The 13,430-nt window shown below is 39.9% G+C and overlaps 1 protein-coding gene across 1 annotated transcript; it reads right to left on the reverse strand.

The window, feature by feature from the left end:
- Positions 1-6,167: 6,167 nt before the first annotated feature.
- LOC136778964 (UDP-glycosyltransferase UGT5-like) lies at positions 6,168-8,416 on the reverse strand. The gene is made up of 6 exons (XM_066736204.1): positions 8,272-8,416; positions 7,798-8,197; positions 7,380-7,708; positions 7,089-7,311; positions 6,770-6,989; positions 6,168-6,561 (listed from the first exon to the last, which is right to left on the reverse strand). The coding sequence occupies exons 1-6, from the start codon at positions 8,371-8,373 to the stop codon at positions 6,261-6,263; spliced, it is 1,575 nt and encodes a 524-aa protein (XP_066592301.1). The 5' UTR covers positions 8,374-8,416; the 3' UTR covers positions 6,168-6,260.
- Between the last annotated feature and the right edge of the window lie 5,014 nt (positions 8,417-13,430).

Genomic DNA, 13,430 nt, shown 5'->3' on the forward strand with positions numbered 1-13,430 from the left:
AGAAATTGGAGGTGCGGCAGATATATCGATGAAAACGATAAGATCGTGCATCGATGAGAGAAAGTGAAATGGTTGAAATTAATAGCAAGCAGCTCTGCAGCTATGTAATGTATAGGTGCGTGTGATCCACTTAAGACTGGTTCTACGTTGACCTAGGTCCGAGTGGTCGGGTAAGCAGCTGCACGTATCTATCGTCAGTCGATTGGCTCAAATCAAACTAAACGCGACGATTGGCCGCTCGTAGAAGAGAAAGTTTCGCGGTATTTTCTAGACTACCAGAGGAAGAAACGCAGTGGATTACATTCAAACAACCGCGCATTTAACCGCTCTCATTCAAGAATTTCTATCTACCTCTTTATTATCCATCCTCGCAATTCTTGCCACATTGATGCAATAATTCTCTCTAATTTCCTGCAATGGTTTCGCTATGGTAAAACAGACACTTTACTAACTTTAATCGCTCGTACATTATCCTTATTTTGTAAAATAAGACTTAATTATTTCTTCAGGTATCTTTCTGACTTTGTTTCAGCCTTATTTCTGTGATGCAATAACTGATTTCCATTTGTTATTGACTTATTTTCTGTTACGTCTTTCTTTATTCCGACGTTAAACTCTGTGCAGAGATAAATCCATCACCAATTTTAAAAATAAATTGTGAAGAAGAATGACGGGGAATAATTAGTATTCAGTCTTATAATTATTCCTTATGAATTGTGATATTTTTCTTTATTATTTTACATTACATTAACATTGTGCAGATTTATCCTGACGACAAAGTCTTTTCTGAGATTATTGAGAGATTTATCATTCCTTATTTATAAAGAATAAGCTTAATTTATATACGATGAATATTTTAATTTACTATTAATCTTTTTCAATCGTATTTTGCCTTGTCTTTTCATGTAAAATTGGAATTAAAATTATTTCAAATCGTATGATAAATATTTATGTTTCAAAGATAAAGACTGCTTGTGTTGAATTACATTTTCCGTTTGGAAAAAATCTTGAAAACGAGGATAATAATAAAATCAAGAGATTCGAAAAGTTATCGAAGAAAGCAGTTTCATCGATTTAATTGATGTTTCTACCAAACCAACATTATTATAAAGTTGAATCAGCCAAGATAAGTATATATATATAGGTCCACTCTTGAAAACTGTAGAAACAGTGCTTTGGTCTACCAACAGGTGACTCGTTTTTCAACTGAAAATAGGAGATTGCTAACATTTCCTGTTGATACTTCTTGCGAAATTAGCAGCATGAAGAATTATATAGAATTAATTCCGCACAGTGGTTTTCCACGACGAATCGTTATGATAAACACATTGAGCAATTTTCTTATTGTTAAAGATTAATCGATCTCGCAGGATGATTTACGAATATTGATCATTTATCATTTTATATTTACAATAATTTGCAAGTTACTGCGGTTAAACTCTGGGAATAACTTTTTACTCGCGTTCAATTTACATAATTCTTGCCCCTATAAAACATATTTATATAGGTAATTTTCGTGCATTTTGTTTTTACGGCCGATTAATAAAAACGCGAGGTTAGATAATTTGTAGATGTTGGTAAATGAATATTTTCTTTAGGTTGAAGGTGGCTCAGAGGAGATTTTCTAGGAGATAAAGTGTTCGTTTATGCAGGCGGAGCCGCGTGACAGGCGAGAATCAGCGAGGCTTGCCACTGACTCGATGAAAACCGCCGTAAGCAACCGCGTATCTCGTTGAATCTACGTAGATCGTATGGTGAACGGAAGTAAATCCTCCAGTCGTTGTAAATGTAAGCGTACATCACTGCGCGACCTAGATATCGTTCAGCCGAGGATCACCTCCTGCGAACCGTAAATAAGCTTACCTGGCGAACCTGTGCGCGGAAGAAGCGTCAAAATATCTCGGAAATACTACAACCAACCATCATAAAACTCCATTATGTAAAATTTAATTTAAAAAGTATTTACGAGTATTATGAACCTCGCGCGCGCGCGCGCGATAACAAATGATTTATTTCTATATCGATCCTGGTTATCCTGCGTGTGGGAGTAAGAAAACGCGAGAGCAACGACAGACTTTTTTTTTAGAGAATCGAAGAAAGGGCTGGTGGAGGGGGTATAGGGAGAGAAAATGAAGGAATCGACTAGTCAGAATTGGTCCATATATATACAGCATTGGGACGTTCGGAGGAGCTTTTGAATTCCTCGGAGGATGTCCCCGAACGGACGTGGGCTATGCAATTTTGCGGTTTCATACCAGAGAAGGCGTTTAAACCAAAAGCACCTCTTCAAGTATTCAGGCATTCGTATATTCACCGCTGACACGAATTCCAGCCCGCAATTTGCCACTCGTAACTCCTGCCTCTCTTTCGAAGGAACGACTAAATAATATTCGCTAGACTCTTTCTCTCTCTCTATCTCTCTTATGGTAATATAAGATTGAGAGAGATTTTATCCTTTGTGTGGAGCGTGCAGTACTTGTTTAAATGTGCTCGTGTATGCAGGAAGGAGATACGACGTTCGATATTAATTATTATTGCTATAGTATATTAGTTTATATATATATATATATATATATCTGTATGTAGAGAGAGAGGGAGAGAGAGAGAGAGAGAGAGAAGAGGAAGGATAGGATGCTGACGGTATCCGCGCAAGAGTAGCACGTAGCATGCAGGATAATTTCATTTGGCCTGATTTACGCATAAGCCAAGCTCTCATAAACGCGAGTGGCGCGGCGGGACAAGGGCACGTTATTTCGGGCTACGCTAATTGAACGGGCCAAGTAATTGTTCGTGACGTCAGAGTCGGGGCGTGCTGCGTCAGAACGCGTCGTGTCGGTGCACGCGTGCTGGGGAACAATGGGGCGACGTTAATGTCGGTAATTAGTTTCAATGCAGCGTCCCGTCAGGTAAATAGGCTACCGGGAGAAGAACCTATAAGCATGAAATATGCCTCTGCATGATCTTTTCATCAATTTGCCTCCCGCTTCCTGCGGGATCCACCGCTTAACTAACGCTCATCGAACGAGCCAACAATATCATTTGATTTCATCTCGCGACTATTCCTATACCTTCTTTGTTTTTCCTTCCTTACTGGAGTTTGGCAAAATTTTTCTCGCTTTGCTAAAGAAAAACAATGGCGGGAAGAAGTGGCGCTGGGCTGTTTGCTTTGGCAAGCTCGTATCTCGTGTATTCCGCAGGAAATCGACTATTTGGCAGTTCCTTCACGTCGCAATATGTATGTTTATACTAGAGTGTGTATAGTATATAACAAAGCCCCAGCTGCATTCTGTACAAGAGAAGAAGTATTTAAATGAATTTCAAATTATTTAGGTTAGAATAAACAATGGTAATGTCATATATATTGTAATTTTTTGTTGTAAAATTATAAATACAATCGTAGGTGACTTTGTTGCTCAAATTTACGTGAAATTGCGTTTCAAAGTTAAATACGTATAACTTTGGAATGATAGTCCTTGTACATAGCTGTCAATAATTCCTAGGTTTAGTAAGAAATTGTAAAAAGAATATAATTATTGATATAATGAAAATAAGCTCCGTTTGATTTTGCACCCCTATAATATGTACATTAAGAATTTCCAAGTGTCTCTTTGCTCACAGTCGGTTCTCCAGAATTGTCGCGAGCGTAACAATCCAAGATCGTGTAATGCGTCGCCGAAAGCTTTCCTTGCATGAATAGCCAAGTATGCAAATGCCACGTTAGACGTTCCCACCGCATCCGAGTATTAGTCGATGGTCTTGTTAGCACCATCTTTCTCGTTCTCGAGTCTCACCACCCGCCATTTTGGTAGCACGGAACGAATTGAGTTTATTCAGCGCCAGCTGTAGGTAAGTTTTATTCATGATCTCCTAAAGCGCGACGTTGCTATAGAATTTGACCAGTGAGATTTTCCTGCGAGGAAAATGTCAATTTACCAAGATTCAAGTTTTTGTCGTGTAGCCTGTGTATACTATGTATGCACAGTCCGGGAGAGTCGGTTGGTTGTTTATTTAGCGAGTTTAGCGCGGAGTTGCTGGAATCAGACAAGTGTACCAAGAAGAAAGGTAAGAGAAGTATGAAAAGAAGGAATACAATGGTAAATATTCTAAGCGTGGTACAGAGCCAGTTATTGGGCCGCACGTACTGCTAGCGTACGTGTCGCTACGTTTCTATTTACTTTATCGAAGAAGCGAATCGACGCCTCGGGCGCCGTTTTGCTTCATCTTCCTTTTTTCCTTTTTCTACCGGGTCCTCTTCTTCCAGAGACCGGACGTGATTTCTACTGCATCCTCTCGTTAGTAGGCTGCTTATCTCTCCAGGAGGTAGGGCCGATTTTCCAATCTTTTTTTGCACTAACGTCAATTCCACGTTCTCCCATTGTCGCTGATTTTCACACGTGCCATTCACCAGCAATTCCTCAAACTTATTATTTCTTCTTCTTCTTTTGCCAGTGACGCATATAGACGGAATTTCTTACCTTCCAATTTACAGCTTGAAAACACGTCAATTGGAGTCTATCGTATAGGATTCGACACTTATATTCGTGAGACACTCTTACCACTAGATTTCCGCACTAGTGATTTCCATTCGAAGGGAGGATTTCCCTATGTACTGCAGTATATACGTATAAGGCTTGCTGCTTAAAACTCTTCAAAGCATGCACGTAAGAAAATGTTGATCTCCATAATTATATATATCAAAATTAAATAATGCAGTAGATCTTTCAATTGAAATGGTGACAAGTTTCAAAAAAAGGGTCAAACTGTAAAAATGTAATATCTCTTAATTCAGAAAAAAGTACGCGTCTTCTTTCATCAATGCTCTGGAGCGTTGCAAGGGGATGAAAGCTATATAAATAGCACTGCGTTTCACCACAAATAGTGGTAGGGTATAATTAAAAGAATTTGCAAAGTGGTGGTATTTATTTACAAGATATTCGCTCGAACGATTAAAGGGATCTTATTTGGACGTCCTCGAAGGCCGCGAATCATCGAATGGTTTTCCTGTTCCTGCAGTGTGCGCCCTAATCCGATCACGATAGAACGAGAGGTGTCCGTTCGGGTGTAACTTCGCGATAATGGATATTGCTATTCGAAGTATCTCTCGCGTTAAATGACATCCCAGCCTCTTTATGGTCTTCGAAAGTGGGGAGAATTTTGCGGTTGGACGTGTCGCTTAATTTATTCTCCCCTGTGTGTGGCGCGCTGCTCCAGCAGCTCTATCGATTTCACTATATATATATATATATACATATATAAGTATTCACAGGCACTGATCTAAATTGGAAAAAATCTCTTTAGAGGAATGGAATTTGGTTTTCCTTGAATTCTTTAATGACAAAGAGGCAAGCTATCTGCGCGCAGTCGGTGCGATTAGTATAAGATTGTAGTTGATTATTAATGCTGGAAGCTGGGAAGTTTGGTGGGAGGGGGGAGGTGCCACAACCGATCCCACATCGTAGGTATTATAAGTTGCGAGTCGAATCCTTCGTGGGAATCGGCGGCCTGTGCCTGGGAGACTCGCCTCTGCATTGCTACTACCAGCTCGTCCCAAGTGTAATCTCTAAGCTCCTAAAAGGTACTTGCCCCTTTCAGCCCTCTCAGTACACCGTAACGCCTTTATTCTCCTTAAACCTGAAACCCCCTCTCCAGGTTGCGCGTCAACTTTGCCTCTGTTATTACTATTATATATTAGCTATATATATATATATATATATATATATGTATAATTGCGAGCGACACTTTTGACGGCAGCTCGGCTTTGCGCCACTCGAAAAGCTCGAAAATCGAGCACCGTTAAAAAAAATGGTGTGCGCGTCGATGCAGCAGCGGATGCCTTTCGGCGGCAATGAGCCGCGAAATTGCTTTTACGCAACCGGCCATTATTTGCTGGAAAATTTTCCGGCCGCCGCGGCGTTTCATATCATATGAATATTATTCAATGTGCATCGTCGAGCAGAGCACGTTTGATTGCATCGATCGCTCTATAATTGATGATCATCGGCCCTTTTGCCTTCCAATAAAATCCAACCGCATGTTGGTATGCACCAGGAAACCAAGGGATGTACAGCGGCTGCTTCGTGTATCATATCGTATACAAAAATATTTTCCAACCTGAATTATTAGTTTTTATCTAAATTTATCCATGAGGAAATTCATATAAAATGTACTGATTCTTATAATTATATATATTTATATGTATAGGAATTTTATATAAAGTATGTTCTACAACAGTGCGGTGAAAACTTTCCAATTGGATAATTTCAATGGAGTTTTTTCTTCTGGATGAGAGAATTTTGTGTTTTTGGTTTGCCACATAATTTGGCGAATATGGATCTTACGAGAAGAAAACTGACGTATGCGAGGACTGTTATGGTAAACAGGAATAATAATAAAACGTCGTACATTCCGGTCTGGAACCACGTCATGTCTCTTGATCCGGTGTAGACGTGACGCGCACCTTTATGACGAATCACGTGTTCCACCCACCATATAGCATACTCCAACGAATTGTATGGTCTGTCCAATAATAAATCCCGTAGTTTCAGGGCATTCTTCTTGTAACTGTAAACACAGAAGCAGGTGGAAAGATATTAATTGCCAAAGAGCAATTTTGCTCGATCTAACAGGTGAATCGTTCTCTCGCCAATTTACTAGTCCCGACAGGATTCCATTTTTATTTCTCCTACCGTATAAATCACGCAAGTTTTTATACACTCCTCCACCAGTAACAGCATTTTCGAAATATCGGATTTCTGAAAGCATTTTTTACCTAGGATCATTGGCGATTTTTAGAATGGCTTGTTTCAGCTCTTCCTTTGTAAAGCTCAACAGCTGTAAATGCATGCCTGCTCCGAGAGAAGCCAGCTTTCTTATGTTGTATCCTTGATCGCTGAACACTGGAAAACCTAGCATTGGCACACCACTATTTATAGCTTCTTCCGTACTATAAATCCCTCCTTGTGAAACAAATACGCGTAGATTTGGATGATCTGAAATATTCAACGTGTGTAATCTCTTCGTATTTTAAATATACCAAGAGAGAATATTTAACAGTGTTATTTTTGCTTAATTGTTTTTGTTTCTCGAACCTAAGATTTGTCGTTGAGGACACCACTGTCGCACGATAAGATTCTCAGGCTGATTCGGAATGTTGCCTGTCTCGAATTTCCAAATCACCTTAAAAGGAAGCTCCGCAAATACTTGTATAAACCTATCACGAATTTCAATTGGCAAAGTATCACTCCTCACATTCGAGCCAAGACTAAAATACACAAGTCCGTTTGTAGCTTCGTCCATGACTTTTTGCAACTCCTAATTTTTGTATCGTTAAATTAAACGAATGATCGAACAGTCGTGCAAGCGAATTTCAGTTAACTTACTGGGTCAAAGTTATTATCCGTCGTATTCATTAAGTAGCCTCCCATGTGTATTATCTCAGGATTGTAAGGTTTTGGGTCGTAGAAAAATGGGTGGGCGTAAAATAGGGATATGCTAATGTTTTTTGATAGCTCCTGTATGCTGGGCAGGCCCTCTCCAAAAAAATCCCTTATAATTCTCTCTTGTCTCGGCAAATGGTCAAACAAATAGCTGGTGATCAGAAAAAGATGAGAGCTTAAATTATATATTCTGTACCAGATGCTCGATTTGACCTCATCGGAAGTTAGCTGAGTAAAAACCTCTGGTGTAAAAGCCATAGAGAGTGGCGTTCCTGAAAAAGCAGAATTAATCGTTTGACGTGAAATACTGAACTGTTGAGAGTAACATAGATAATACATAGTGTTGTTTTCATGCAAATACCTAATATGTATTGGTGCACTGTCAGCATGGTCATAGTAGAGATGGAAACGATAGGTGCATTAAAACGATAAGACAATCCAGTGAGACCATCCAAGTAAAGGAATTGCATCAAAATTAAGTCGAATTGCGCACTACTGTTGGGTGAAATAAGAGCTAGCATTTCCGGATGCGAAAACGTCTCTCTCACAATCAAATCACTAATACTGTAAACTTCTTCGGCAAACGAAGCTTTTTTTCTTAACAAAGATATAAAATCAAATTTTTCCTCATATTGCTTCTTCAATTTTGGCATAAGAAACTCTTTATAATTTGGTGATTGATATTTGCTTTGCTGAGACACAAAAACTGTTAAGTTGTGGCCGCGTTTCGATAATTCCCACGCGAAATGTGTGAGCAGTACCTGCAAGAGAGATGTGAACTGCTTCAAAAGTTTTCATTAAAGTTTAAAAAAATACGTGTAATAGTTGTAAAGACCTGATGACTACTGGTAGGATACGGTACGACTGCAAGGATTCTAGCAGCATCCAACTGAGATCTACTGATAAAAGTTAACAAGTAACAGAGAACGATTAACATTTTTCGAGAAATCGTTTAGCTACACCAAGAGACCGATCGAAACTACTGCGAATAAAGTTAAACCCTCCTGGTTTTTAGTGTATTTTGTTGATTCCATCCTTGAAATTATGCTTGGCAGATAAGAAACGCAACGCAGCACGTACTAAGCGTTAGAGATATGCAAATGTAAAAATCTGTAATTGTATATAGTTTTAGAAAACAAGTCAATGTCTGTTTATCAATTTACTTTTAATGCCAAAGAGCAAGCAAGGGAAAATAAAATAAATAAATAAGGTGCTTTTTGGTGGAAGCAGGTAAATTAACGACGATGCCGTGGAGAAAAGGAAAAAATTGCCCAGACTTTGGAAATTGATAGTCTGACTGTCTGGCTGGAATGGCGAAAAGGGAACGTTTTGCTGTTATCATCGGCGACAGAGAGCGTCAATGGCCTAATTGGTGTTGGCCTGTCGAACGTTTCGTCGAGAGGAGAGTGTTGTGTAGGAGCGGGAAAGAGAGAGAGAGGGTGAGGGGTTCTGCGTCGCTTGTCCCTGCATTCGATGCAGTTGAACGCAGTCACGCGTGATTTCCCGTGCACGACCATCTGCACGCATCAGGAACTCCAAAAAGGGTGCACTTTCAGCATCAGAAATGGAATGGATCCACACAGATATCCAAATCTAATCGAATTGTTAATGGACCAGGACTAATCAAACTTTGAAATCTTCTATGAAGAATTTCGTGAAATTTTAATAGCACAATGCGATTCTGCAGATACCATCAAACTTTCTATTATCGAAGCTTCGAAACTTCTTACGACCTCTCCCTGTAGATACTGATGGATTGATAATATTTTAACTGGAAACAATCAGTTACATTACACCTTACCAGTCTGCAATTACCCCAAATAGATAAGGGAAGGGAATTCGGACAATCCCTTGGTCGTTTCCTATAAAAACAGGGAGGAAAAAAAACAGTAAGATAAAAACAGTAAGAAATTGGATGGGGTTCTGTTCAAGGCAGAAGTTTCGTCGATTTTTTTTGAATGGTCGATCGATTCGATAGCAGATAGCTTAACAGGGAGCAAAGATGCAAGAGTCCTGATTCCAATCCCACTTTGGTCCAAGGAGAAGGACGAGGGGGTGTGAGGGAAGCCTCCTCCACTGCGGAGAAGAGATAGCAGGTATTATCGGAGAACTAATTAAACTGGAGTATAAGAAATAAAATAAAAGGTCCGAATTGAAACGGGGCTATCGTTCCCGCGATAGACTGCCAGCCTTCCAGGTACGCTTTCCTGGATGTTCCCTCCAATGTACTCTCTATATCTGTATACATATACCTAAACCTATACACTTAGCTTGCAGTGTCTGTGGCAAACGAGCTATCGAGAACGGAGTTGGAGATGGTGTCGTGGGTCGATGGAGAGGCGGTTGGCAAAGCTGTAGCTGGTCCTTTATAAACGCTCTATACATTATGCGGATGGTCCAACGAAGAGGTAATCGAGCCATTTTCAGGAAACAACAAATTTTTTAGAAAAATTCTCGAACACGTCGATTAATCGTTTGAAGGGGGCCATAAATTAATCACATTGAACATTATAGGTAGAGGAATTTGGAAGATATAAAATTTGCTTTAATTGTTATAAATGAAATTTTATATTTTTTGTTGTATATTCTTGCAAGTTATCCCAAGATCTTTCCAAAACATAATATTGATTATCATTTCCACCTAGATGTTTACGAGATATTTTGATTTGAAATTGCAGATTGGTGTAGCTATAGCTGAAGCAGTGTATAAATGTGACTGTTGTACATACACACAAGTATGTTTAGTCACCTGTTTATACTTTCAAATTAAAATATCGCGTAAATGACTAGATGAAACGATAACCTAATATAATGTTTTGGAAACCACTTTAGATAAGCTGCTATAGAGTATGTAATAAAAAATATAAGGTTTCATTTAAAATATTTAAGGTGACCATTATAGCTTCCGAGTTCTCCCACCAAGAATTTCTTATCTGATTAATTTATGTCCTTGCTCTCTAAGTATAAATTGACGTGTTTGAGTATTTTTACAAACAAAAAAAATGTTCTTTCTTTAAAATGTCTCGATTACTATTTCCTCGAACCACCTTATATATATATATATATATATACTACACGAAACATTAATACCCCTGCGAAATAATTCGCATATCATTAATCAACATCAGTATTATTGAAATAAACCAAGAAAGTGAAGAGGTAATTCCATGCAGTTTGGATGATTTGTGAATTGTTCGTCACCGAGAACATCAGAAAGTATTAGAATTTTTTGGAGAAAGAGGGAACAGCAATATAGAATGAATTTGTTGCAGCAACGTTGGAATGAGTGGTGGTTATGCTATAGGTGCATCGCGGTGTACTGGCTGCTGCAGGCCGGGAAGTAATTAGGCTGGAGGCAAGAGATGTAGCGGATATTGTTGCCACGGTGGCTGCTACTCACCTCGCTACGCCGCCAGGCTGACTATGAAGTTGCTGTTATCTAACTTAAATGAACCGCGTAATAATATCGTTAGGGACGTTTCGGTACCCTTGCCACTCGCAAGCCTCCTCCTTGGTCATTGGCGACAGTACCACCATGCTTGCGTTTTATCCAATTTGCGATCGCGATCCGGTCCAACGATATCATCCGCCTCGAGCTTCCAGATCCAAGTCCAGGCCACTTTACCAAACTTGTTTAAACTTTAAGAAAATTTTCGCCTCCTGCAATTTCCAATAATTCATTACTTTTCATTTACTAGATTAAAATGGACGTATTATCATTTTTTGTGGGGAAACAAAAGAAAAAGGGAGTGAGAGAGAGAGAGAGAGAGAGAGAGGTATATTTAGCTTCGGAGATAGAAGGGATCTTTGAGCACGATCTTTCAGTATAAACGGGGTCTATCTCAACTTATTTCTTTGAATCCGATATCCCACGTCCCACAGCAATTACATTAAAAGTTTCTTTAACAAGAATCTGAAAGATCTGGAGTAAAAGTAAGTCTTAGGTAATTTCATAAAACCTTTTGAGTATAAATACTTGTTTGCTTCCGTGCTTTGCATATTCTACCTTCTACATTGTATGGTAATAATATAAAAATATACGCATGTGCCTTTGATCGGAAGTTTGGATGATCAATGCCGATATAATTCAGTGTGTAATTTCATGGCACAGTGAGATGAAAAGGCAAGGCGATAAAAAGTCAATTTGCCATTCCCAATCCAATTTGGTTTGCAGGTACTTGGTACGTTCCGCGGACTTGGCGGTAATAAATAACGATTTGAGACGTCAAGCAAGAATTCGCCGCAGCCAAATTGATACCATAGATCAGCCTATAAAAAAATCGCTTTGGCAAATACCAGACTGGGTCTTGGACGCTCCTCCGTTGACTTCCTTGGAAATTGATACTGTCGTCTGAATTTTCGATCGATGGACTTTTTCATCAGCCTCGTTTTTTCCAACGCCTAACGTCTTGCTATGGAAGAAGAAGAAGAAGAAGAAGAAAGGGACCATTATATATAGCAGGTATATAGAGGCTAGATATCAATTTTCTTGCGCATTTAAGAAATGTTCGCGCTTGGTAATATACTCGAGAACGTTGAAATACTTATATGGTAGAAGAAAAATTTTTCCGAAAGAGGGAGAGAGAGAGAGAGAGAGAGAGAGAGAGGGAGGAGGGGGGAGAGAGTAAGATTAATCTGGTCGTTTTATCGATAAAGCTGTAGTTACAGGTGGGGAGCAGAGAGACGGATACTGGAAGAAGGACTTTTGTTTGGCGAAAAACCCTGAAGGATTTGGAAGGTTGGGGTAAGAGCGAACCGCTGTATCATGCAATGGATCGGATTAAATATTATTATGAGGAAGGACGAGATGTGTCGCGCGGATTTCACCTCGCCCACTCTCCTCTTTCTAGCCGAAGCGAAGTCTAGAAAGTTTGGCCCCATCCCATCCCATCCAGTCCCGTCCCGTTCCATTCCATCCCAGCCTTGCCCCTCAGACCCATCGAGTGTGCCGCGAGGAATGCATTTTTCATATTCCAGCGGCATTATCGCTTACTTCCGTCCCTTCTATTAATCGACTCGTTGAAAATTCGCATTTGCAAGCGCGAAGCTCTCACGCGAGCAACAAAGCGAGTTTTCGACTCCCGCGGAAAGCTCGAGCAAGCAATCGAGCCGAGAGTTTTTCGTAGGGTCATAGTGTTTTCAGTCTGCAGCTAAATCAGATATTGTTCAAAGAGCATAAAAATTAGATCACTGTTTGGAGAAGCATGTCGATACTCGATGGATCCTCCTGTTCAACCGACGAGATCAACGATAATTTTCATATGTAAATACAAGGTGAAATCCTTCTCCCGCGGTATCGGACTGATTAAAATATCCTGGATCCGGGATTACCTTGAGCTTCTGCCCGTCTTTGTCATCAGGCGTCTTATCCCCGCTTAACAGATATCTATCATCCACGTCCCTTTCTTTTTCTTCCAACTTCATTACGGAGTCCGCGTATACACACTATTATTCTGGATGAGAGAAAGGATCGTTATTTTAAGAGTTAAGAGTTTTATCGAGTTGCAGATGGACTTGGACGAGAAATAAAAATTCTTCATTATTTGGCGCTAAGAGAGCAATTGCCGGAAACATTGGGCGCGACCAATTTAATCGTACTCGTGAAATGCTTGGAAAAGCTTCCGCGAAAGCTTGCAGGAGACAATGCGAAGCCCTTTGTCATCTCGATAATACGGAGTTTACTATTTATTTCAGTCGGGTAGGAGGCGGTACGAAAGAATTAAAAAGGGAGCGCGCGAAACTTCGATGAGGGCGAATGAACAATTAATAGCGAGGACAGAATTGGAGCGAGAAGGGGAGGGGGGGGGGGTGAGAGAAAGGGGAAGTTATAATGATGAGCAGTAAATAGAAGGAAAAGGAAGAGGAGAGTGGATGGTTAAGGGATGACGAGGGATAAAAACCTTACTGGATCGTTAGCAGGCAACTCAGCCATTTCTTATATTCTCTCTCCGGCCATTTTCTACTCGCTCGCTCGCTTAAATGCAGCACTTTTCC

The sequence above is a fragment of the Prorops nasuta genome, unplaced genomic scaffold, assembly GCF_024137725.1.
Source record: "Prorops nasuta isolate Cenicafe-Biocafe unplaced genomic scaffold, Cenicafe_Pnas_1.2 PNAS00015, whole genome shotgun sequence".
In the NCBI taxonomy this organism is placed as follows: domain Eukaryota; kingdom Metazoa; phylum Arthropoda; class Insecta; order Hymenoptera; family Bethylidae; genus Prorops; species Prorops nasuta.